Genomic DNA, 27681 nt, shown 5'->3' with positions numbered 1-27681 from the left:
AAGGAAATCAAACACTGTGCTCACTGGGAAGAGGAACACAAATATGATAAATCTTCCATTGTCAAAAGCCTTAATACAGCCCCCCAAAAATAAACAATGAGGCAGAATTAACAAGTATAATAAAAGATACAAACATGCTAAAGCAGCACAGAGGATGTCCCGAGGAAATATGAGAATGACAATTATCAACCCTTCCCGTATTACACAATAATGAGAATGAGGACTCTGGTTTTCAGTCTTTTCTGTTCCCAGCATAACGCTTCACTGAACTGGTGCTCAGAAATTACTTGTAAAAATAACAGCAATATTTAACAAAAATAGTTTTATGAAACAGTTGTGGTCAAGAAAGACTGAGGACATAAATCCCAGTTACAGGGAAATAAAAAGTCAACAAATCGTTTTCTACTGATATAGCAAGGTATTTGGAATGCTGTTTAAAAAAGAGATCAACATCTGTTTTGGTTGCTGTGTTTGTTTTTGTTTTACCTGTCAATAGCATCACACTGGTAAAGTTGTTTAAGAGCTTCTAAAATAAGTCTCTCATTAGGTGGATCCAAATAGGGAAATCTGTTTAAATGAAACATTATTGAGATCATTATTTGAACATGGTAGGATTTTACGCAAATCTGATGAAAATGTCTTCAAAACATTTTCTCTTTTTCAAGTCCTGTTCTTTTTTTTAAACATTCTATGATTATGCTCAGCATTCAGCAAAGGAGGAAATTTTTTCTAAACCACATTCCTAAAATTCAAGAAGCACTTTTATTTTATTTTATTTTATTTTTTTTTTTTGGACAGGCAGAGTTAGACAGAGAGAGAGACAGAGACAGAGAGAAAAGTCTTCCTTTTTCTGTTGGTTCACCCCCAAAGTGGCTGCACCGATCCAAAGCCAGGAGCCAGGTGCTTCCTCCTGGTCTCCCATGCGGGTGAGGGCCCAAGGACCTGGGCCATCCTCCACTGCCTTCCCGGGCCACAGCAGAGAGCTGGACTGGAAGAGTAGCAACCAGGACAGAATCTGGTGCCCCAAGCATGACTAGAATCCAGGGTGCCGGCGCCACAGGTGGAGGATTAGCCTAGTGAGCCGCGGCGCCGGTCCACACTGTTTTTTAAACTCCCCTTTGCTGGAACAGTCTCACCATTCTTCTTTTCCTTCCTCATCCCTCACAACAATTTTCAAGTCAACTCTCTTTGATAATCTACAATTTTATTTTAATTGTGTTTCTATATATATGTATACATATATACACATAATATGCATGAGTATATACTCATTTCCTACTGACCTATCTGTAAATAAGTTGTGTAGATACTCATTTTCTACTGAACTATCTGAAAATTAGCTGCAAATAAAGTGCTATTTCACTTTCATAATTTTCAGCATGCACTTATTGAAAAGGACATTCTCTTACATTACCATGACATCATTAGTGAACATAAGAAAGCTAATTTAAACATTAACAATAATATTCACAATGGATACCAGAATGGTATGCAGCCAAGCATAAATATGCGTATTTTAAAAATAATCAATATTTAATAACATCTGCACTAAGTTATTTTTCTACCTTAAATCTTGAGATTAAAAATTATCTACAGACCAGCACTATGGCATAGTGGGCTAAGCCTCCTCCTACAGTGCCAGCATCCCATATGGGCTCCGGTTCTAGTCCCAGCTGCTCCTCTTCCGATTCAGCTCTCTGCTATGGCCTGAGAAAGCAGCAGAACATGGCCCAAGTGCTTGGGCCCCTGCATCCACGTCAGGAACCTGGAAGAAGCTCCCGGCTCCTGGCTTCGGATAGACCCAGCTCTGGCAGTTGAGGCCATCTGGGGAGTGAACCAGCAGATGGAAGACCTTTCTCTCTGTCTCTCCCTCTCTCTGTAACTCTGTCTCTCAAATAAATAAATTTTAAAAAATTATCTATTGTGGGGAGCAACTCGGACTAGACTAAGTTACTGGAATTAAGACTTATTCTATGCATCTGCTCTCCCACAATATGGCGCTGAGAAGGGAGAAACAGCTTCTACACAGCTGCCTCCAGTTCAACCAATAAACTGTAGGACCTACTCCTGATTGGAGGAGAGCAGCGTACTCGGCGTGTGGGTAGCAGAGTTGCGATTGGTGGAAGAGGACTATAAAGGAGGAGAGAGACAACATGCACCAGGAACATCTAAGAGGAACCTCTGAGGGAACACCTGTGCAGCCCCCGAGAGAGCTGGCCGGCGGTGTGCCGCTCCCCCGCGGAAGTGGGGAAAGTGGCTAGGGGGAACCGCCCTTCCACGGAGGTGGAAGGGACGGTAGCCAACCCGGGAAGAACCAGCAGCCAACCCGGGGAGGGCCGAGCAGACAAAAGAACAGCGCAGGGTCCTGTGTCGTTCCTCCACGAAGACGGGGAGCGACAATCTACTCTAATTTCTTACTTTGAAAAATATCCAGGGGCCAGCATTGTGGCACAGCAAATTAAGCCACCTCCTGCAATGCTGGGATCCCATATGGGCAACCAGTTCAAGTCTCATCTGCTCTATTTTTTTTTTTTTTTTTTTTTTTTTGACAGGCACAGTGGACAGTGAGAGAGAGAGAGACAGAGAGAAAGGTCTTCCTTTGCCGTTGGTTCACCCTCCAATGGCTGCCGTGGCCGGCGTACCACGCTGATCCGAAGCTTGGAGCCAGGTGCTTCTCCTGGTCTCCCATGCGGGTGCAGGGCCCAAGCACTTGGGCCATCCTCCACTGCACTCCCGGGCCATAGCAGAGGGCTGGCCTGGAAGAGGGGCAACCGGGACAGAATCTGATGCCCCAACCGGGACTAGAACCCGGTGTGTGCCGGCGCTGTAAGGTGCAAGATTAGCCTATTGAGCCACGGCGCCGGCCTCATCTGCTCTACTTCTGATCCAGCTCACTGCAAAGGCACCTAGGAAAGCATCAGAAGATGGCCCAAGAGCTTGGTCTCTGCCACCAAGGTGGGAGACCCAGATGAATCTCCTGGCTTTAGCCTGACTTAGCCTCCAATACTGCAGCCATTTAGGGAGCGCATTAGCAGATAGAAAATTTTTCTGAATTAGTAGCTGCAATTTAAAATAAACAAAAATCTTCAAGACTATTCTGTCACCTTTCCCACATCTGGTTCCAAACAGTCCTGAAGGCTTCTAGAACAAAAGTCAGCAAATATTTTCTGTAAAGGGCCAGATGGGGGTGGCACTGTGGCGTAACTGATAAAGCTGCCACCTGCAGTGCCTGCACCCCATATGGGTGCCAGTTCGTGTCTGGCTGCTCCACTTCCAATCCAGCTCTCTGCTATGGCCTGGGAAAGCAGTGGAAGATGGCCCAAGTCTTTGGGCCCCGGTACCCTGGTGGGAGACCTAGAAGAAGCTCCAGCCTCCTGGCTGGCAAACATGCTAGTTTGTCAACTCCTCATAAAATGAGGTGATACTCCAAACTCCGTATGTCAAGCAGCCAACACAGAACAAGAATGCTACAATTCTCTGTCATATGGACTTTAGTTGATTAATATAAACAAAGGGTATGCCAGTGGGATTTTTAATTGTTTTTTTTAAACAGAATCATAATTACAAGTTCATAAGTTTGGGGTGATCTGATAATCTCAGGTATTTCCCATATGAATTTTCTTATTATATATCCAAAACAGAACATAAACTACATCCTTTCAGATTTATGCCTTGTTGATTTTTTGCCCAAGATTCTGGCCTGTTGGGCTTATTCTGAAGCTTGGTTTAATCATCTACCAATTAGATATGAAAGTTTGTGTAGAAATCTGATAATCATGATTTCAATATCTTTATTCAAAATGCTAATCAGGCTGGCCCCGCGGCTCAATAAGTTAATCCTCCGCCTGTGGCGCCGGCACCCCGGATTCTAGTCCCGGTCACTCCTCTTCCTGTCCAGCTCTTTGCTGTGGCCCAGAGTGCAGAGGAGGATGGCCCAAGTGCTTGGGCCCTGCACCCACATGGAAGACCAGGAGAAGCACCTGGCTCCAAGCTTCGGATCAGCGCGGTGCGCTGGCCGCAGCAGCCATTTGTGGGGTGAACCAACAGAAAAGGAAGACCTTTCTCTCTGCTCTCCCTCTCTCTCACTGTCCACTTTGCCTGTCAAAAATAAATAAATAAATAAAATGCTAATCAAGAAAGAGCTAAGTCTAGCACATTACTAGTAAAACTTCCATCTAGCTTAATAAGCAATTAATTGATACTTGGGTTTGGGATCCCAATTTCAGGTTCCTGCTACTGTGCTTCCCTGGAAAGCAGTAAATTAAGATGGTTGAAGTAGTTTGGGCCTCTGTAACTCATCTACGATGGACTGAGTTCCTGGCTCCCAGCCCAGCCCTGGATGTCGCAGGCATTTACAAGAAGCAAACCAGCAGACAGCATCTGCCTGTCTGTTTCTCTGCCACTCAAAAAAAATATTTCCTTTTCCACAATTTTCTGATAACCTATTTTGCATAACTTCTCATCAATGACCCACAATGGCTATGACACTAAATCTCAAGTTCTTTTAGTACCATGGAAATAATGTCTAAATCCTTAAGAAAAACTTATTGATGGTAGTTAGGTTTTCTCTCATTATTTCCTAATCCATCTTGGTTATAAATTCCTTTTTAATCAGACACGTTCTTCCCTTTTCACTTTTAAAATATTCTTCTTGGAATACAAAGGGAAAGCAAAATAATAATTAAGAAGCATTTTTTTCCCTCTGTCATCTGTGAATATTATATCATCTATCCCACATGCTGTGTCACTTCTTATTATGCATACAACTTAAAAAGAATAAAGAAGGGAGTCTTGGGACCAGTCCTACGGCACGGCAGGTTAAGCTGCATCTGCAGCACTGGCATCCTATAGGAGCACTGGTTCAGGTCCCGGCTGCTCCACTTCCAATCCAGCTCCCTGATAATGCGCCTGGGAAAGCAGCGAAAGATGGTCCAAGTGTTGAGGCCCCTGCACCCAAGTGGAAGACCTAGAAGTTCCTGGCTTCTGGCTTTGGATCAGCCCAACTCTGGCTGTTGCAGCCATCTGGGGAGTTAACCAGCAGATGAAAGATCTCTCTGTCTCTGCCTCTCTTTTTCTCTATCTGTATCTCTGCCTTTCAAATAAATACAAAAATAAATAAATAAATAAAGCTCTAGTCTTATAACAACTAAAGTTTAACATTTGATTAATTTGACAGTTGTTCTACTCTTAGCTTCACATTTCTGAACCTTATATCTGCAATATCAAAAGCCAAATGAAAGCAAAAAACTACCTAGAATATCACCCTGACTTTTTTGGTATATAGCAATATGCTAGCCATTCAACAGAAGCAATGAGGGGCAGGTGGTTTTGCATAGTGGTTAAGGTGCTACTTGGGATGCCCACCTCCCATCTCGGAGTACTTGGTTCTAGTCCCAGTTATTCCATTTCCAATCCAGCTTCCTGTTAATTCATACCCATGGAGGTAGCAGATGATGGCTCTTGTAGTTGAGTCCCTGCCACTTATTTAGGAGACTGGAATCAAGTCCTAGGCTCCTGGCTTCAGCCTAGAACAACCCTGGTTGTTGTAGATGGAAGATATGCCCCTCCCTTTCTTTCAAATAAAATTAAAATAATGTTTTTAAAAAGCTCCCAGAAAGTATCTGATTGAAATTAGAGTAATTATATGCTTTTCATCACAAATGAACAGTGGTCAGTAAAGTAACATCAACAAAATTAGCACCAAGCTTCTCACTCTACACCCCTAACCTTAAACCACAGTTAAAATATAAGCAAGGGATCAAATCCCCATAAAGCAACCCCAGGAAGTCTTTTATTTTGGTTTAACTGAAAAGCAACTGATACACAAATGAGTTAGCCTCAATTCCCAGGAAAATATGACTCAATACTGCAAAAGAATTTTTGAGGAATAACCTGGCTTCACTCTAATAACCTGTTCTTTTTAAAATGTTGTTCACTTGTTCACATACCTTATAACATCATGTATGGCAAGGCACTTTAAGGTCAGAACTACAGATGTCAAACTAGTTCTCTTAATCTCAGGGATCACATGGTCAGGCATACACTGGTTCCAAAAATCTTTGCTATAGATTCGAAAGCATTTTCCTGAGGAAGTCCTGCCAGCTCGGCCACTTCGCTGTAATGCTTCACTCCTACAGGAGATAAGAACAGAATTCCTCAACGTGCTTTATGGATTTCCTATTCCCTACCAGCTAGACACTATCTAATCAACTGTTCTTTGAACAAAAAGGCTTGACATAGAGACTTACTTTGAAATTGGAACCACCTCCAGGATGTCCAACCCTAATCTGGGGTTGTGATTTAACTGCTTCACAAAGCCACCATCTACCACATATCTAAGGAGAATGAAAACAAGTTAAGAGTCCAGAAAATAAGGAAAGAGTTGTTAATTTTTGACCACATTGGATACTCCTTTTTCACCAAATCAATAACTACACACAATGCCCTTTGTTATGTGTATATGTTGAAAGTTAAGAAACTGCAAGCCTCATATATTGCTGATGGAAATGTAAAATGGTTGAGCCAATGTAGAAATCAATCTAGCAGTTCCTCAAAAACTTATACATAATGAGGGTCTTCAAAAAGTTTATGGAAAATGAGTATTATGAAAAAACTATATATGGATTTCATTTTTTTGTACCAAAATAAACTTATCTTTTAATTCCATTCTTCCACAAATTTTTCTGAAGTACCCTCACAGACTTCCCATATGACCCAGAAATTCTACTCTGAAGTATACATCCAGAGGAGTGAAAACAAATATTCCAACACCTAACAGCCAAAGAGAAAAAAAAACCAGGGCTGGCATTGTGGTACAGTGGGTTAAGCTGCCACCTACAATGCCGGTATCCCATGCAAGTGCTAGTTTGAGTCCCAATTACTCTGCTTCTGATCCATGAATGTGCCTAGGAAAGGAACAAATGATGGTCCAAGTACTTGGGGTCCCTGCCACCCATATGGCAGACCCACATGGAGTTCCATGTTCCTGACTTTGGTCTGGTCCAGCCCAGGCCATTGTGGCCATTTGGGGAGTGAACCAGAGGATGAAAGATAATTCTCTCTCTCTTTTTGTAACTTTGCCTTTGAAACAAATAAATAAATCTTCAAAAGGGAAAAACCAGGGCTGGCGCTGTGGCATAGTGGGTAAAGCCGCCACCTGTGGCATCCAATATTCAAGTTACTCCACTTCCAATTCAGCTCCCTGCTATGGCCTGGGAAAGCAAAGGAAGATGGCCCAAGAACTTGGGACCCTGCACCCATGTGGGAGACTGGGAAGAAGCTCCTGGCTCCTGGCTTCAGACTGGCCCAGCCCTGACCATTGCAACCATTTGGGGAGTACACCAGCAGATGGAAGATCTCTTTCTTTCTCTCTGCCTCTGTCTCTGTAACTCTGCCTTTCAAATAAATAAATCTTAAAAAAAAGAAAAAAAGGGGGGGGGGACCACCTACATGTCCATGAACCATTAATGGGGGAACAAATTGGGATGTATAAATAGATACACATACACACACACAGCAGAATGTAATGAAGTATTGTATATGTTATAATTTATGCTTAGAGCCGGTGCCGCGGCTCAATAGGCTAATCCTCCGCCTTGCAGCGCCGGCACTCCAGGTTCTAGTCCGGGTTGCCCCTCTTCCAGGCCAGCTCTCTGCTGTGGCTAGAGAGTGCAGTGGAGGATGGCCCAAGTGCTTGGGCCCTGCACCCCATGGGAGACCAGGATAAGTACCTGGCTCCTGCCTTCAGATCAGCGCGGTGTGCCAGCCGCAACGCGCCAGCCGCGCCGGCCATTGGAGGGTGAACCAACAGCAAAAGGAAGACCTTTCTCTCTCTCTCTCTCTCTCTCGCACTAACTCTGCCTGTTAAAAAAATAATAATAATAATAATTTATGCTTAGAGAAAGAAACCAGACCAAAAGAAACCCCAAAACCATATAAAATAGCCAGAACAGGAAATACATAGAAATGTAGGGTAGGCTGGTGGTTGCCAGGGGCTGGGGTAGAGAGGAATACCTTCTTGGCATTTTATTTTGGGGTTATAAAATGTTTTACAACTAGAGATAATGGCTTTATAAAACCATAAATGTACTAAATATCACTTGAATTGTTCACTTTATTTTTTTTAAAGATTTATTTATTTATTTATTTGAAAGAGTTACATAGAGAGAGAGAAAGAGAGGTCTTCCATCCAATGGTTTACTCCCCAACTGGCCACAACGGCTGGAGCTGCCGCACCGATCCGAAGCCAGGAGCCAGGAACTTCTTCCAGGTCTCCCATTCGGGTGCAGGGGCCCAAGGACTTGGGCCATCTTCTACTGCTTTCCCAGGCCATAACAGAGAGCTGGATCAGAAATGGAGCACCCAGGTCTCAAACCGACTGCCCATATTAAATGCCAGTGCTTCAGGCCAGGGTGTTAACCTGCTCCGCCATAGCGCCGGCCCCGAATTGTTCAATTTAAAATGCTTAATTTTGTTACGTGAATTTTGTCTCAATAAAAAAAAATACAACTTTGAAAGTAAGCGCCTCACCATTATAGCAGATTCAAAATTCCAACTAGCCTTTAACATACTATTTTAAGCCAATTAAATGCAAAACAAATCAGGTAAAGAATTAAGTTAGGAAGAGTCATTAAGTCCATCATTCACTATTCTGTACCATGCTATTTAATGGCTTTTGCTTGCACTAAAAACAGAAAATTACAAAGTCAATTTACTCAGGACAGCTGCACCCCTAATCCCTTCATGAAAGTTTTATATTTAAAGTAAAATAGAAAAGCAGAAGGAATAATAAGACCTTCTCTCAGATCTAGGTGGTCATTTTACCCAGGAAAAAAACATGAAGAATCTTTAGGATTTAGGCCCAGCCTTCCTGTGGAAGACAGTCAGACTTAGCTAAGGATATAACATTGGAAAAAAGATAAACATTCCAAACGGAGAGCTGGCATTGTGGTACGGCAAATTAACCCACAGCCTGTGAGGCTGGCATCACATATGAACACCAGTTCAAGTCCCAGATGTTTTGCTCTCAATCTAGCTCCCTGCTGATGCACCTGGGAAGGCAATGGAAAACAGCTCAAGTGCTTAGGTCCCTGCCACCTATATAGTTAATGTGGATTGAGTTGCGGTCTCCTGTCTTCAGCCTGAGACAGCCCTGACCAAATATTTCTAGGTTCCCTCTCCAGCCAGGGCTGGAGAATGAACCAGCAGATGGAAGATCTCTTTCTCTCTGTCTCTCCTCCTCTATAACTCTGCCTTTTAAATAAACAAAAACATATTTTAAAAAGGGTTATGGTTCAACAATGAAAGAATTTCACATTAGGTATCAAACCTGATTTAAATTTTCCAAGTGTTTCTCTATCTAGATTTACTCAAAAATTTGAAGGCATCACTGATTACATCTAAAAGATAAGGGATTTGCATTCTAGTTATATTTCACAAAAAAGTAGAAAGTGACAGACAATATCGCTAGATAAAAATCAGATGAAACAATGTTACTCTACCAAGTAGGACTATAAGGTAGAAGGCAATATTACCTCATCTGAGGTGTATGCTGGTAACTGGAGCATCAAAAAATAGTGAAAATAGTGAAACCCATAATTACACATAATCTTAAATTTGGGAAGAAAAAGCTTCAATTTGCTGAGTAGCTAAAAGTGTGAAAAAAGAATACAGTATGCACCTCATATTTCATTTCTAGTTCAAAATAATAATTACAAAAAATGTTAGGTGATTGTAAGTTGGGAACGCTACAAAGTAGGAAGAAAAGGGAATTAGCAGACAGCAGGGAAGCAAACTCAGTAATGTTTTATGGTTTGCAACGTGGCTTCCTTAACTTTAAGAGAAATTTCAAAATTTGTACCGGATTCCATCGATTGTCAAAGATGTCGCAGAAATATTGGTGGATATGACACATTTTCTAATTCCAGGTGGAGGTGGCAAAAATATTCTCCTCTGTTGATCTAAAATATATGTAAAGAGAAAAATACTAATTTATAACATACATCAATCCCAAGTTTTGTAAAATTCATTTCTTTTTATTATATTTCCTTTACCTCTTTAATAATCACGAGTGCAAAATATCACCTTCTACTGTTACAATTTCTACACCTATGGAATCACTGATTATTACTTTAACAAAGTCCTTTATCTAAGTCATAGCTCCCTATAAGGTAGGGTAAAACTATGGACTCCTCTATTAAAAGGCACATATATATACACACATACACAAATTTCAAACAGTTTTAGGGTATTCAGACTTCCTGAAGCCCATCCATGGACTCCAGATACAGGACTTCTCTCTGCCCTACAGACTACTTAGCTAAGTAGTTTCTACTTTTGAGGAATGTCTACCTAACTCACAACTATCTCTTGGAAGAAGCAGCATTACATCTATTTCCACTATCCACACATTATTAAGGGTGGGCCCTAGAAGCAATGCTTACTGTATAGTACCTTTGCTCCTCTGGCCAGTTAATGATACCACGAATAAACATCCCCTCTCCCCAAGCTAGACCAAACTGATTCTCTAGTGAATTTGGAGTAAGGTTCAAGAGACAGTTCAATCTGATTAGTCCAGTCTCTTGCAAAGAAAACAATTCATTTGTGAAATATACTAATATACATAGAAAAGAGAAAGCTAACCTAAACAAAGGAAAGAATGAATCAACCATGATAGCTGACAAATATTTCTAGGTTCCCAGGCCTTAAAAGGCAAGCCTGTGAAATAACAAAAAGATAGGTTTAGACAGAAATGCTCATTTACCAAATTAAGCAGAAAACAAGACAAGAGCTAAGAATGTATTTATAAGGAAATGATTATAGATTAGGAGAAAGAAGGGAAGTGAAAGTAAAGGACAAGTCTCAATGTATTTTGAATATTGTTGCATTAGAAACAACATGGTAGGGCTGGCACTGTGCATAGTGGGTAAAGTCCTGGGTGTTCCACTTCTGATCCAGCTCTCTGCTATGGCCTTGGGGCTAGTAGAAGATGGCATAAGTATTTGGGCCCCTTTACCCTCTTGAGGGACCTGGAAGAAGCTCCTGGCTCCTGGCTTCTGGCTTCAGACTGGAACAGCTCCAGCCTTCCGGCCATTTGGGGAGTGAACTAGCGGATGGAAGACCTCTCTCTCTCTGTCTCCACCTTTGCTTCTATAGCTCCACTTTTCAAATAAATAAATCAATCTTAAAAAAAAAAAAACAATATAGTGAGTTGGCAGAAACTAGAAATAATCATAATCAGAAGACATGTTTAAAATTGAGATTTCAAAAATGACAGTAATGATAAATTCTAGGATGTAAGCATTTGAATGGGCTGAGGTGGACTAAAGAAAAAAAATCAAGGAATTTCAAAGCAATGAACTGAGTGTCAATGATACCCCAAAACTGGGAGTAATCATTCCAGGGATACAAAAGCCAATCTATCAGGATCTGAAAAGAAATTCTTAGCAGTTGTTTTTATATTTTTCATAGCATCATTTTAAACTTCCTTACCTATGAGTTTACTGTTAAATATACTATACATTAGTATAGCCTACACAAATACTTCATAAAGAAATATTTTAAAATGCATGGCTGCCATTTGGTTCCCAGAAGATACACAAATACTCATTTAAAAAATTCACTTTTTCGACATGAGCAACCTCAAACTGTCTTTTTTTTCAGCAACCATAAAAACCTTTAAAAAAATGAGGTAACAGATCCATCTATTTTTCATAATAAACAGACCAAGGGTAAACTATCACGAGGGAAAAAGGAGTGGTACAGATGAAGATGGTTTTAAGATCATGGAACTAGGCCAACCATCTATCTATGCAGATGAGAAAACTGAAGCCCAGAGAGGACTTAAGTGACCAGTCCAAGATTTATATATACATAGACAAATTTAAGATAAACTTAAGTAACACTGCTATTTCTCCACTTCATTCCAAAATTAATTTCTCAAGTAAAAAAGTTATAGAAAGTTGACTTATTGGAGGGTGTTGTGGAGCAGCAGGTTAAGCTTGGGACACCCATATCTCATATAGGGATGCCCATTTAAAGCCTGGCTACTCAGCTTCCTATCCAATCTCTGCTAACGCACTTGGGAAGCAAAGTACTCGGGCCTTTGCCACTCACATGCGAGTTCTGGATGGAGTTATGGGCTGGTGGCTTTGGTCTGTCCTAGCCCTGGCTGTTACAGATATCTGGGGAGTGAAACAGTGGATGAAAAGTCTCTTTCTCTCTGTGTGTCCCTCTCTGACACTCAGCCTTTCAATTACATGAAAATAAACATTTTAAAAATCATTATGTAAACAACAAATTAAAATGCTTCCTTTTTAGAAATTTCACTTTACCCTAAAACTCTACATAAATTAGAAATGTCCTTTCTGAGGACGGCACAGTGGCGCAGTGGGTTAAAGGCCCCATCTGCAGCGCCGGGATCCTATTTGGGTGCCCATTCAAGTCCCGGTTACTCCACTTCTTTTTTTTTTTTTTTTTTTTTTTTTGACAGGCAGAGTGGACGGTGAGAGAGAGAGAGAGACAGAGAGAAAGGTCTTCCTTTTTCCGTTGGTTCATCCCCCAATGGCCGCTGCGGCTGGCATGCTGCGGCCGGTGCACTGCGCTGATCCAAAGCCAGGAGCCAGGTGCTTCTCCTGGTCTCCCAAGCAGGTGCAGGGCCCAAGCACTTGAGCCATCCTCCACTGCACTCCTGGGCCATAGCAGAGAGCTGGACTGGAAGAGGAGCAACCGGGACAGAATCCGGCGCCCTGACCGGGACTAGAACCCGGGGTACCAGCGCTGCAGGCGGAGGATTAGCCTATTGAGCCGAGGCACCAGCCTGCTCCACTTCTGATCCAGCTCTCTGCTATGGCCTGGGAAAGCAGTAGAAGATGGTCAAGTCCTTGGGCTCCTGCACCCATGTGGGAGACCCAGAAGAAGCTCCAGGCTCCTGGCTCTAGATCGGCGCAGCTCTGGCTGTTGCAGCCATTTGGGGAGTGAACCAGTGGATAGAAGACCGCTCTCTCTGCCTGTCTATAACTCTGCCTTTCAAATAAATAAATAAATAATTTTTAAAAAAAGAAAAAGAAATGTCCTTTCCAAACATACTTATCTACTCTCAAGTCTGCTTTTCAATCATTTCTAAAAGCTCCTAATTTCTTTGGCCTTCAAGCAAGATTTCAGATTCACTTATCATTTTATTTACCACAATTAACTAAAAAGTTCTGAAACTGCTTTTCTGACAAGAATTAGATTTCTTTCACATTTTACCCTTCACCCATACACTTTACAATATTCTACAGTTGCAAACACATGCCGGTTTAATGTTTGTTTATAAAGTGTTATAAAAAAGTTAACTAGGGACTGGCGTTATGGCGTAGTGAGTTAGGCTGCCGTCTGCAGTGCTGGCATCCCATATGGGCACTCATTCGAGACCAGGCTGCTCCACTTCCAATCCAGCTCTCTGATATGGCCTGGGAAAGCAATAGAAGATGGTCCAAGTCCTTGGGCTCCTGCACCCATGTGGGAGACTCAGAAGAAGCTCCTGGCTTCTGGCTTCGGATTGGCACAGCTCCAGCTGTTGTGGCCAACTGGGGAGTGAACTAGCAGATGGAAGACCTCTCTCTCTCTCTCTCTGCCTCTCCTCCTCTCGCTGTGTAATTCTGACTTTCAAAAAAATAAACAAATCTTTAACAAAAGAAAAAATTAAATACTTATATTCCTAAGCAAGTTCTCTTTCTCCAGGAAGGGAAAGGGAAAATATACAATTCATTAAGATACAGAAATTCTCCTAATTACCTCCATGCCCTGATTTTCCTACTTCTGAAATATTCTGACTCACCCTAGACCACATATTCCAGTACTTGTAATTACCTAGGATTTTATTTTAAAAAGAGGAGGGAAAGAGTCAGGCAATTAGCCTAGCAGTTAAAATAAAGTTAAGACATCCTTGTACCAAATTAGAGTGCCTGGGTTTGATTCCCAGTTTCAGCTTATTAATAATACAAACATTGTGAGGCAATAGCTCAAGTAACTGGGATCCTGCCACCCATGTGGGAGACCTAAACCATGACCATGGCTGCTAGCTTCAGCCTCAGCCCAGCCCTAGACATTGCAGGCATCTGGAGAGCAAACAAGGAAATGGGAGTTATGGGAGTTGTGTGTGTGCGTGTGTCTGCCTCTCAAATAAAAACTATTTTTAGAAATTATAAAGGAGGGAGGAAGAATTGGCAGACGCAAAAAAGATGTCCCAACGTCTACCAAGAAATAAAGATACAGATGAAAGACCATTAAACATTCCTAGTGGAGTACTGCTTCTAAGAAAGATGCAGGCCGGCGCCGTGGCTCAATAGGCTAATCCTCCGCCTGTGGTGCCGGCACCCCGGGTTCTAGTCCCGGTTGGGGCGCTGAATTCTGTCCTGGTTGCTCCTCTTCCAGTCCAGCTCTCTGTTGTGGCCCGGGAGTGCAGTGGAAGATGGCTCAAGTGCTTGGGCCCTGCACCCACAAGAGAGACCAGGAGAAACACCTGGCTCCTGGCTTTGGATTAGCACGGTGCGCCAGCCGCAGCGCACTGGCCACAGTGGCCATTGGGGGATGAACCAACGGAAAAAGGAAGACCTTTCTCTGTCTCTCTCTCACTGTCCACTTTGCCTGTCAAACAAACAAACAAACAAACAAAAAAGATGCATATGGAAAAAAGAAAGAAAGAAAGAAAAAAGAAACAAAACATTTATCTGTTAAGGCCAAATAAACCCTTCTCATAGAAATGGTCCAAATTTCCTCCAAAAAAGAGCTCAAAGTATAAATGTGTGTGTGTGTGCATGTGTACAAGGAACATAATTTTAAGTTATAAACTTCAAAAAACTTCCCATCAAAAAGAAAAAAAGATGATTTTGGAGCAGAATAAAAAGGTATAATACTGCTCAGCTCAAATTCTGCCCTATTCCTAGAAGTCATCTATGTGAACCAAAAGTACCTTGAAAACTCTAATAGGGCTAAAAATCGAACTCCTGACATAGGGAAATGCTTGAGGTAATAAGTAAATGTAGCTGGAAAAGACAAAGATATTAGAGGGGAAACTAAAAGTCATGGAAGGCAGAGACAACCCAACCTAAGAATAACTGGGATCCCTGAAACAGAAGGACAAAACAATGGGACACACATTACATTCAAGATGCCACCTAGGAGTTTCCCCGAGGCCAGCGCTGTGGCTTAGCAGGTTAAGCTGCTGCCTGCTGTGCCAGCAGCCCATACAGGCGCCAGTTCGAGTCACAGCTGCTCCACTTCTCTGCTAATTGCTCCAGTTCCCTGCTAATGCACCTGGGAAAGCAGCAGAAGATGGCAAAACTACTTGGGCTCCAGCACTCATGTGAGAGACCCAGAAGAAGCTCTTGGATCCTGGCTTTGGCCTGGCCCAACTTTGGCTATTATGGCCATTTGGGAAGTGAACCAGTAGATGAAGTCTTCTCTTGTCTCTCTGTAACTCTTTCAAATAAATAGTTTTTTTAAAAAAAGAAAAGGTTCCCTGAACTGAAGAACTGAATATGCAGATCAAAAGAGCACATCAGAAATGTTCTTCATCATGTTTGCAGTTCTGATGGCTACACAAGTATATTATCAAAACTTAATGAACTATACATTTAAAATAGGCATATTTTATTTATTGTATGTAGATTTTATCTCAATAAAGTTCATTTTTAAAAAGAACTCTTCAGCTCAAATGCTTTTTGCCACCCATACGGGAGACCTAGGTTACATTCCCAGCTCCCAGTTCCAGCCCAGCCCCAGCCATTGCAAGCATCTGGAGAGTGAACCAGCAAATGGGAGCTCACTCTTTCCTCTCTCACTCTCTCAGCTTCTAAAATAAATAAAAAGATAATTTTTAAAATTTAAAAAACAAAAGAACACATCAAATTTCAGGGAATTTTAACAGAAAACACTTAACATCCCCCCAAAAATCCTGATTATAACTACTGAACTTTGAAAATAAAAATAGAAATTTTCAGGTAATCAGACAGAAAAAGCAAATCACTTACAAGGGTAAAAAAAATCGGGCTGGCCTCAGACTTCTCCGCAGCAACACTCAATGCCAGAAGACAACTGGGCAACGTCTACCAAGTTCTAAGGAAAAGAAAGTGTGACCCAAGAACATAAAACCCAGCCGAGATGTAGTGTAAGTATAAAGGCAAAAGCCAGACATTCTCAGACACAAAAGAACCCAAAAATAAATAAATAAAGCACAGCACTCAGGAGCCCTTTTATTTTTCAAAAAAAGTTAAAATCTACTCCATCTAAAAATTTTCAAACTAATTTAGGAACAGAGAAACCATGGTAAAAAGACTTTCGGTGAACACTGAAAATAACAAAAAATTAGAAAGAGAGGATATAGAAGAGTCAAAGTACTGCTTACTGTCTTCATCTTTCAAATTAGGGAGCCAACAGACAAAATCTAATCAAATATGTTCTATAAAGAAATTGACTTAAACTTAATATTTTTCATCTTCTAATCCTCAAAGCAATTTTCATAAAATACTATCTCATTTGGTAAAGAAAGATTTACCTGAGGTTTATTCCTTCAAGTAAATGCAAATAAGAGCAAACACTTTTTTTAAAAAAGCAACTTACAGAATAATCTCACTTCAAAAATGTATTTCTATCAACTCATCTATATCTGTGTGTACATACATACACACAGAGAGGTCTGAATAAGATTTTTCCTGATGTTAAAGAAAAGTTGCTATTGAATGAATATTTGAGATGAGTTCTTTACTTTAACTTCATAATTCTGTACAGTATCACTTTCCCTCAATTATGTAATTTTTCTTAAAATTGGAATATGCCGAGACACTAATAGTGTGTTAATTCTGAACAGTAGGAAGTGGATTGTGTACTTTTCTACACTTTTAAAATTTCTGCAAAGGTAAAAAAGAAAAATATAAGATAGCATATAAAATATAACCCTGTTTTTTGCTTTAAAAAAAAGCTAAATAATAAAAACATGTATCACTATATATATTTCCTTTTAAGACAAAAGAAAAGTTTTCTCATTAAGGGATATTCCACAAAGCTTTCACACAAAGCTCACTAACTTTAATCCTCCACTTCTTCAATATTCACATCTAACTACCCTAGACCAAGCCAAATTGCACTTCCCATTCTGAGGTAATGTTTTTGTTTTGCAGACAAAAGAGAAAAAATAAAACTATATTTGATTTTATATAATTATCTATATGAGCAGTTCTTCCACTTAAAACGTTGTACACTAACTCAAGGTAGAGCTCCTTTCCTTTCGTTCATGTATTCTGTAAATACAGGCACTGTTCTATCTCCACCTACTAAACAACCGGTTTTCAAATGCAGTTTCACAATGTGATCTCAGGAGCAATGTGATCTCAGACTATTATGCAAATAGTCTGATTATGCAAAAACATATGTGAGTATATGTGCATTTTTCTTGGGGGGAAAAAATCTGTGGTTTTTATCCCCTTTTTAGAGAAATCGGAGTTCTCTACTCTTAACAAAGGCTAAGAAGTCCTAACTTAGATAATCACTTTCAGTGCTAAAATTCTCTAATACAATACAAATATGTCCCATTCATAAAATAACTGGTATATTTTAGTTCATAAATTTTTCTGGGGTTCAGCTTTTCCTAGATGCAGGACAAGGTAGAAATGATAGGGAATTTAGCAGAGTGTAAAGCGTGAAAGAAACAAAGGTTTTAGAAATAAAATTTATTTTTTATTTATTTGAAAGACGTAGGTAGAGAGATTTCCCAGCTGTTGAAGATATTTATAATGTTTGATTCAAGATACTAAAATAATATTAGTAAACAGTATAAAAGTAGAATTCAGTTTAACAAACATTTAATCATAGAGTATGCTTGCACTCAAGAAGTTCACAATCTCATAGAAGGGGTAAGATTACCACAACACAAGGTAGAAGGTGTTAAGTGCCAGAGATACAGTAAAGCACAAAGAGGTTCAAATGAGAAAGAGATCAAAACTAGTAGTCAGGAGTAAAATCAGGAAAGGTTTGTATGGAGCTTGCTACACCAGCAACAAAATACACTAGACATGAAACAGCACAATTTCAGCCAGAGAGAAGGGAGAGTAAAAAGGAAAGAAGAAATTCAAGTTAAGGATATAGCAGTCACAAAAAAAAAGAGGGAGGAGCCTGAGAGAATACCACAAAAGGAGGAAGGGTTAGGGGTAGTCCAGCCCACAGCGCAAGGACCTTGGCAGAGAGACTCTACTGCACCTCTCCACATTTGATAAGAATTTCTGATATTTTTTAGAGAAGTAACTTTAAAAAAAGAACAAATTTCATTTATTTGAAAGACAGAGTTAGAGAGTTGGAGATACAGCAAGAGAAAGATCTTCCATCCACTAGGTCACTCCCCAAATGGCCGCAAAGGCCAGGGTTGGGCCAGGCCAAAGCCAGGAAGGAGCTTCTTCTGGATCTCCCACATGGGTGCAGGGGCCCAAGCACTTGGGTCATCTTCCACTGCTTTCCTAGGCACATCAGCAGGGAGAGGGAGTGGAAGTGAAGCAGCCAGGTCTCGAACTGGCACCCATATTGGATGCCAGCACTGTGAGCAGAGGCATAACCTTTTACACCATAGCGCTGGTATCTTAAGATGTATCTTAAGATGTTCCACTCAAATAGGCAGTCACTATCGTGCCCAGCTCAGAAATAATAGCAAATATAAAATATTCACCTCATCAGTTTTACCTAGTCATTCAGCCTAGCCTTGGGGCATTTTTGAAGCCCCTTTATTATAGGTAAAAGGCAGGAAATCTCTCTTCCCTCTTCTTACTCCCAAGGGCAAGTTTTCTGTCCCTTAAGAATAAAATGAAATAAAAGAAATGATGTTATAAAAGTATCTCTCCCCATACCCAAAATATCAACAATCAAGAAAAAAGTGTTATGTGGTATTAATAAAGCTAAAAATGAAAGTCTAAGATCCCAAGCACCTGCCCTTTTCTTCTCCACTTCATCCAACTCCACCTCATCCATTACTATCTCATCAGCTCCGCCTCAATGCCTCTGTATACTATTAAAATTACGACAATGTGATTATGCTCATAATGGGTCACCAGTAGCTCACTCTTGATAGTGACCTCAGAATCAGAAGGGAAACTAAAATAAACAAACCCCATTCATAATGGGTCTATTCACACCTAGTCAAACACCTTTACCATTTATACGTATATACCAACCCAGAAAATCAGATGCATTGGGAAATAAGGCTGAGTGCAGGTTGAATTCAATCTGGAAGGATAATGAATGCCAGGTTACAACACTGGCATTTTAATTCAGTTGGGAATAGCTGAAGATACCCAACAGAGGACTGACACATCAGAGCCGTGCTTTTGGAAGTCTACATTTACTACTACAAGAGGGTGGTAAATTAAATCAAGGAAAACAAATAGGATATATGAACAAGTCAGGAAAGTGAATTGAGGATCCCAACTCTAGCAGTCGGTAAAAAAAGAAAAAGATGAATAGATGATTAGGACAAAACAAAGGTCAAAGAAAACCTGTAGGAACTGCCACTTGAATCTCAGTAATAGCATGCACAGAGCAGAAAGCACAGGGGTAGACCCAGGAGCTCTAGAGTTGAGGAGTGAGACTGAACTAGAGACAGCTCCGGAGTCACCACGGAATTGCCAAGGTGAGCTCTGGGTCAACCTCTCCAAAACAGAAAACTGCAAGCTAAAGAAGAAACCTTAACAGTCACAATTACAGAGGCACAAAGGTAGAAAGGAGAGGAGGCTGGCAACAGAGAGAGAGAGAGCAGTCAGGAGAACCAGATAATTATGTATTAACTAAGCAGACAAGATTTCATGAAGATGCTATCATTTCTATCATAAAATCAAGATACAAACAAATAGAAAAAAGACATATATTTGAAAAGAGATCACCAGCAAATTTTAATAGTACTTAAAGTTTTCAGAGGGCTAATCAAGAAGCAAAAACAGATACAGAAAATTATTTTCAATGTGGCAGAATGAAATTATTACTTCATAGAGAAATAAGCATATATTTAATTAATGGTTAATAACAAGGTAACCATTTGGGTTTTGAATTTATCAGTTACAAATAATAATAAAAGTCAGTTAATCAAATCTCTAGCAAAGAAAGATCACCTGAAATAGTCCAAAACTGACTTTAAGAATTCCCTTGAACATGTAAAAATCTAAAAAAAGAGATCTGAGCTTCAATATTACTAGCAAAGGCTTATGTAATACTACAAAAGATTTCTATGGTTCTTTACTGACACATACATTCTAAAACTTAATTGTTAATAAAATATTAAGAATTACCTAATCAACAAAAACTACAAAACATGTAAAATATAAAAATATGTGTCAATACAAATCAAACTTAAATAGGGGGCTAAGGTTAATTTCCTTTTAGCTTTACAAGTTAAATGCCAGAACGAAACAGTTTTATGAAAGAAATTTTACACTTCATTCAACAATACATCGCCAAATATTCAAAGAAGAGTTTGGATTTGCTCTTTGAATTCATAAAACAAGATCATTCTTGAAAAGCAGACTAATGCATGACTACTTAAAAAGAAAGCAATTTACTGTGTTTGGTCTTAGATATATCTCTCAGATCAAATTTCTAGAAATTCTGTGGCAGTGGCAAGTTAAGGCTTGATTTACAGTACTAATATCAAGAAATTACACCTTTAATTTCAAAGAATTCCCGCCAATATATTTGTTCTGCAGGGAAAGGACACAGTCCACTCTTAACAACACTGAGGGATGAATATTCAAGGCTCTTAAAAAAGTAAATGTGAAAAGATTTCAACCAAAAATCATTTTTCTTAAGACATGTTGTTTTCTTAATGTTCTGTTTCATGATTGGGGCATTAATTACAAAGGTAAGGTCAGTTAATGAAAATTGTTGACCTAAATACTTAAGACCCATGAGCTTGTCTGTATATATGTGATTATTCAACAAGAGTTTTTTTCCTAAATCATCGAATTTTCTGGACTAGTGAGGAATTACCTGTTGTCATAGATCCATAACACGGCAATATTAACAAGCCATCTAGGGTGGTATCTTGAACATCATAATCGTAATCAACAGACTCTGCCATCTGAAAAAGTAACTCACAACTTTTTTCAATTTCAAACTGGCCTGAAATGGGAGGGGGAAAAAAATAACTTCAGCAATTTAAGAGCAACACTGACTAAAAGATTTTTTAAAAATATTGATTAAAATTAGCTTTGCAAATAATTATATTTCTCATTTAATCTAAAAGAGATCAAATGAGATATAACAAATCTCAACAATAAAATTTAAAATAGATGAAACACCGAGGAATTTAAATTTCTCAAGGAATAAAAATTCTTTATCATCTTCAAGCTTTTCATGTTGCTAACCCAGAATGTGAAGATGACTCATAAAATTGTTAACATAGGAAAACTAATCCAAGAATGGAATTTAGATATATTTCAAAACACTTCAGTAACCTACAAAAGGCAAAGAGACTGTTATAATGTCTTACTTCAGACAATAGCAGGAGGCAGAGTAGCTGAGCAGAAATGAAATGACTCATTAACATTAGTAGGATACTGCTACTTTAAAAGCTACAATAGGCTGGAATTTAAGTGTCCTATTTATTTTTTAACCTCAAAAAAAAAAAAAAGCCTTCAGCTTGTCTCTAACACATGGATTCCACAACTTAGGTACTGCTATCACAAAGCACCATCCTACCACTCAAAGAAAATAGCTGGAGGATGTCTTCTCAAAGAACAGAATTAATCATTCAGACTCAGGACTATTTAGTCAGGTAATAGATCTATATACAGTAGACCAATAAAAATAATACTTTACTACTTAATTTCTTTCTACTGAAAGGTCAGTGTACTTTACATGTACTTACTAAATGACCCTTATATTGTACACATATTTTATCTAAAACTATTCAGATAATTTTAAAAAGCTATAGAAGAGCACAGATACCCTAACAGAGGTAGCACTACATCCTGGCACCACATTCCCCTCTTACAAGTAAGGAACACTATTGAACCTGACACAAAATGCTCACCAGTCAGAAAAACCAAGATGTCTCCAGCCATTTCATTCAAATGGATATCCATGGTCACTTTTACAATCTAAAACAAGAAACACAAGCATAATGTTCTAGTGGAAAAACAGTCATTCCCCTACCATCACCTCCTTTCAGTCCACAGAAAAATTAAATTTGGTTCCCAAAAGCACTAGGACCTATGAGGGCTGTGATTAAAATAGCACAAAGCAAATGAATTACCAAACTGCCTAACTAATTAGAATCATGTATTTAAAAAGAAAAACAAAGCCAATACCGCTTGAATATATGCAGTATTTTCTCTGTCTCGTGGGCCAATCAAATTGCAGAATTTCTCTCTGACTGGATAAAGTCTTCCAGGTATGTCAAATATTGGACAGTTTCCAAAAAACGCAGAGAGCTTGGCTAATTCCATAGTTGCTGACATTATCACCACCTTTAAATGCTCCTTCCTGTTAGGAGACTTCTCTTGAAACAGCTTCTTCAATAAACCAAATAAGATATCCTGAAAGAAAAATCTAGTAAGTCACAAGTGTATCTAGGAGCCAACCTATTTAAAATATACTACTATCCTAATTAGGACTAAAATGTAAGTAAGAAGAGGTAATTCTCTATATATAGCGTAAAGCTTTATCAAAAAGCTAACTATTTGCTGATAAAAAAAAATACATTAAAATACTCACTGTAGTAAGAGTTCTCTCATGGGCTTCATCCAAAATAATGACACTGAATTTGGTAAGATTTGGATCTCCCAGAATATGTTTCAGTAAACATCCATCAGTCATATATTTGATTGCTGTTTCCTACCAAACAGCAGAGTATATCAACTTAGGGCATCACAGAAATTCACAACTACTTCCTCAGCTATATATTTTTCGAAGATATATTCATTCATTCAAAAGTCAGAATCACAGAGAGATATCTTCCACCCACTAGTTCATTCCAAATGCCTGCAAGAGCCAGGGCCATGCCAGGTCAAAGCCAAGAGCCAGGAACGCCACCTCTCCCACATGGGTGGCAAGGATCCAAATAGTTGGGTCATCACCTGCTGTTTTCCCAGACACATTAGCAGGGAGCTAGATCTGAAGTGGTGTAGCTGAGATTCAAATGGGTACTACAATTTGAGATGCCCACATCCACTGTACCAGAACACTGGATCCCCCAACCACACTTTTTCCCCCAAGTGTACAGATATTAAGTCATTGAACAAATCTAAATAAAAGAATATATAAAATATTCCAATAAAGATGGTAAATTATGAAATGTGTGATCTACACAGAGACAAGGATGAGGAACTAAGATGAGTGTTTCAGGACAGAGCAACAAAAGTCACTGATAAGGAGATAAAATAAAGTCAGTGGAAAGTGACAAGACAATGCAATGGCTTTGGATGCGCAAGGTGAGGCAAACAACAATGAAATGGAATTCATCTCCCTGCCTCAGTCACTGTTTTAAACAATTCAGGGGAAAAGACAGAGAAAATGGTAAGTGCATACTTCCCACTCACTCTCTCCTCCTCCCTGACCATTCTTCTATAAAACAAAATAACGTCAGTAGATTAGCATGAAACAAGGTGAAAATAAGGATGTAACAGTAATGCAAGCCATAAAACAAGGTTAGACAAAAGGAAGAAAAATTCCCAGCAGTGACCATTAAGAAGGTGAAACCAGGATTTGGAGGAAAGTTAATCTGATAGCCATTCCCATTAAACATACTAAGTAAATATGAGATTGTTTTGTATCTGGTACAAGATTAAGAAATTCTGAGGCAATGTAAATCCTAACTATTAAAATTTTTTAACTTGATGCTATATATATAAAATATATACAGTAAATATTTGTTAATTGCCAATTAAACTGTCAGTTTTCAAGAATACAAACACAGAACATGGATCTACTTTGAAAAACATGCTAAGTGAAATAAAGTACAAAACAATGTATTCCACTTATAGAAGGTGCCTAGGTACGGCAAATATGTAGAAAGAGAAAGTAGACTAGAGATTAACAGGGACAAGGTGGAAGGAGAGATGGGGACTTTCAATCTATTGTTCAACAGATCCAGAATTTCTGTGTGAGATGATGAAAAGATAGTGGTGACAGTTACACGACATAGCAAATGTATTAAAAAATTAAATATGACTGTCACTTATAAAGTGAGGAGAAAATGGGATAAATATCAGACATTTCAGAGCAGAAGCATTAACAATGAGCAAAAAAAATTAATTCTGAGGCTTTGGGTCTTTAAATTATACATGAAATTTTGAAGTTGATATCTTTCAGAATTTTCACCCCTCTTTCTGTAAATTTACAGAACTTAAACAAATGCCAACAAAACTTTTATACCTTAGAGCTGCAATCATCAAAACGAACTTGGTATCCTACTTTTGATCCCAAAGCGCATTTCATTTCTTCGGCAACCCTCTGAGCAACTGATATGGCAGCCACTTTTCGTGGCTGAGTCACACCAATCATACCATGCTGTGAAAAGCCTATCAAAAGCAGAGGTAAAAAACTCAACAATGATAGCAGCTGTTTCTTCCTACTAGAGCCAAACTGTTTCTGATCAATCAATATAAACGCCTAAATGTTTCTAAATGAAAACCTTGCAAATTAACAGCATAATTCATTACATTAAAACCATGGAAATTTAAATATTAATGAAAATAGCACATATTAATAACCATTCCATCCCAAATGTGTCTCTTAAGTGTAAGGTAGTTTTTTTTTTCCATTTCTGTCTAAAGAGGAAACCAAAAATTTTAAAACTTAGGAATCTATAAATCCACACACTTCCTAAAATAAATTTACCTTTGCCACAGAAGTAAGACTGCAACAGCATTATATCACTTTTCATAGGTTCTAAAGGCATTTTTATGTCATTTTATTATCTTTGGAAACAAAAATGCATCTTACAATTGTTGACATCTTTACCTGCTTAATAAAATATAGAATAATAGTATGTCTTAACAGATGGGATTTTAGATTTGATGCACTATATTAACCTAAGAAATTTTTACTTTTTATGTGACTCATACCTAATATAATTTTTTACTCTTCACCAAGAGTAAAGAAGCAAAAGACACTTTAAGGGTAATTTGTTAGGTTACTCAGAGGTAGGAGAACCAGGGGATAAATATACACCTGATAAAGCTGCAAAAAAAGGACCAGGAAATACTCACGTCAGGAACAGACATCAGCATGTCCTTTCCCCTCAAAAGGTTTTCAAATGGTTAACAGTCTACTGTAAGCCAGCCTCACTCTATAGAAAAAATTAATGTCTACCTGTTTGGATTAATTATGTTAATTAAAACTGGAAAAATGCCATCCTAAGTCATTTGTAAATCCAAAATATGACCAAAAAGAAGCAAGGAAGACTTAGGGAGGGTGTGCCAACTAACAGTAGAACAAACAGTGAGTATTTATGCAGAACAACCTACTGGCCTTAAAGAAGAGCATATTTTCTAAATATTCCCAACACTATCCCAGAATAAAATTACCTGCTTCATACAGATATTTGGGGAGCTGAGTTGTTTTACCACTTCCAGTATTTCCAGTAACAATTAGGAATGAATTGTCCCTCACAGCTTGAATAAGCTTTTTTCTTTGTTTTTGAATAGGAAAAGTTGGAGTAGTTCCTCCCTCCTGTGATGTGCATCCTTTCTCTTCTGTAACAACAGAAAAACAACTGTGCAATTAAAAGGCCCGTAAAGATATCTCTGACAATGTCTCAGATCTGAAAAGAAAAGAGCAACAGAATTTCAGGTCTGGAAATTATCAATCCATAACTTCTCAGTTAAATAGTTAAATAGCCTACGTACAATTCATAAGTAAGAGTTTATAAGCCCAGAACAACTTTTTAGTGAGATCTAACAACTTTAGTATTTGTTAATACATAGCTCAAAGTACTTGACAAAGTAGGTCTAGCACAAGGCAACGTATACACATGCATATTTACACAGAAACGCAAAACTCAAATTTTATTAAACAGACCAAAAACTGGAACACGGCAGAAAACTCAGCTGAATTAGAAGCCACCTGTGTTTGCTTCTGATTCATGGTTCAAGTTAGGTCCCTGTTCAGAGTGACTGATATCCCAGAAGGCCAAGTGGTGGGTAACCATGGAAACTGGCTCCTGGAAACTGGCTCCCTTCATACCGTACCCAAAGGCAGGCTGGCGGCCCGACGAAGGGCGGGGGGGTGGGATGAACGGGTAGAGAACAAAGGCTTTACGAGCCTGTTTAAGAGCAGGACGCGTTTCGGTGCTGGGGTTCACTTTTTTGCCTCCAAGTAAGGTTATCACCCAACTTGCGTCTGGGACCGCCCCCCTCTAAGCCAAAGTGCTCATCGGACGCAAAGTTCGTCTCGGGCTTGGAGAGCCAGGAGTATGCCGCGGCTTCCTCCCCTCTCTTCTCTGCCTGGTTAAAAAACACTTTTATCCCCCCCAGAACCCCATGCCATAACTCCCGCTAGCTTCCTTAGCGTCCCACGGACCGCACCTCTATCAGCGATGGAAACAGCCGAGGGCCGCTCTTCCTGGAGGTCTCTAGACCGCTCACCCTCCTCCTGCCGCCTTGGCGCCCTGCCCGCGACGGCGGGAAACCGGGACATAGACCTGGCCCGGAGAGGAGGTGAGCACGTCCAGCGATCTGAGGAGATGGGAGGGGAAAGGCGAAGACGCGCCCTGATGACGTGAAGGTGTTTACTTCCGCGCGTGCGACTCGAAGCGAGGGGAGGGAGAACTGCTCGGTGACGTGGCGCTCGGCAGCCGCAAAGCTCCCGGATCCGCGCCTTCGAAACAGGAGCCGCGGCTCCGCCCCTTCAGTTTCCCGCCAACTGCCACGTGCGCTCTGCCTCGGCCTTCGGGCCTCAAAGTCGCGTCCTTTGCCCACAACCTTTTTCTGTGCCGCAGGGCTCACGGAAGCCTCTGCCAGCACCAGCAACTGGGACCATCCCAGAGGGCAGCTTTCAGGAGCTTTCACTTTTCCCAGTCAGAAGTGACCTGGTCAGGACACACACAATGATCTACTGAGTTACCAAACCCAACTTTGGCTTCTGTAATGTCCTGGAGCTTCTTTGGGGTCTCCCACGTGGGTGAAGAAGCCCAATGCTCTTTCACCTTCTTTATAGGACCCTACATTTTTCATTTATTTGATGTTTTGCCCTAACCCCAGCCAGACAAAGCCCTACAAGGGTCAGAACTTTAAACCACTATACACACACTGCCTAGCACACCGATTCTAGGTGGGCAGCCAGTATTCGTTGAGTTTGGTGGAAGCATGAATAAATAATTAATCTCCTTAGGAATTAAGTTCCCTTTTAACGGATGTATACTCCTTGGAAACCACAATAGCTGAATGAAAAGTTAAACAGATATACAGCGTTTGAGTGGGGTGACTTTTTTAAGAAAAGATACTCTGGGAGGCAGGTTCTCTGTTACAGAACCTGCCAGCTTTGTAAACAGGGTCAACTGTAACAAAATTGATGCAAAGTAGATTGTTTTTTGGACTTTTCAACTGTTCCTGCTATTAGAATTGGCCAACACTTACTACTAAAGAAGACAAATCAGAGCTATCACTTTAGTATCCAATCAAGATTCCTACTCTCTGACCAGGCTTCAAAAGACGGACTGTAAGGTTG

General features: G+C 39.9%; 1 protein-coding gene across 3 annotated transcripts in view; it reads right to left on the bottom strand.

Annotated features, from left to right (window-relative positions):
* Nucleotides 1-26984, bottom strand: part of DHX40 (DEAH-box helicase 40) — a 48775-nt gene extending 21791 nt beyond the window's left edge. The window contains exons 1-12 of one of the 3 annotated variants that reach the window (XM_070060994.1): nt 26934-26984; nt 26541-26725; nt 25542-25709; nt 24388-24533; nt 22729-22848; nt 22323-22550; nt 22046-22112; nt 21001-21132; nt 9860-9959; nt 6249-6335; nt 5949-6131; nt 487-567 (exon numbers count right to left, since the gene is read on the bottom strand). In XM_070060994.1, coding sequence (XP_069917095.1) covers nt 487-567; nt 5949-6131; nt 6249-6335; nt 9860-9959; nt 21001-21132; nt 22046-22112; nt 22323-22550; nt 22729-22848; nt 24388-24533; nt 25542-25709; nt 26541-26652 — 1424 coding nt within the window. In that variant the 5' untranslated portion in view covers nt 26653-26725; nt 26934-26984. Of the gene's footprint in view, nt 1-486; nt 568-5948; nt 6132-6248; nt 6336-9859; nt 9960-21000; nt 21133-22045; nt 22113-22322; nt 22551-22728; nt 22849-24387; nt 24534-25541; nt 25710-26540; nt 26762-26933 lie in introns of those variants that run through there. The other 2 variants (XM_070060993.1, XM_008271199.4) reach the window with 2 other exon arrangements.
* Nucleotides 26985-27681: the final 697 nt, after the last annotated feature.

The sequence above is a fragment of the Oryctolagus cuniculus genome, chromosome 17 (genome assembly GCF_964237555.1).
Source record: "Oryctolagus cuniculus chromosome 17, mOryCun1.1, whole genome shotgun sequence".
Taxonomy (NCBI): domain Eukaryota; kingdom Metazoa; phylum Chordata; class Mammalia; order Lagomorpha; family Leporidae; genus Oryctolagus; species Oryctolagus cuniculus.
Note: the sequence above shows the minus strand (reverse complement) of the source record. Positions and strands in the feature narration are given on the sequence as shown.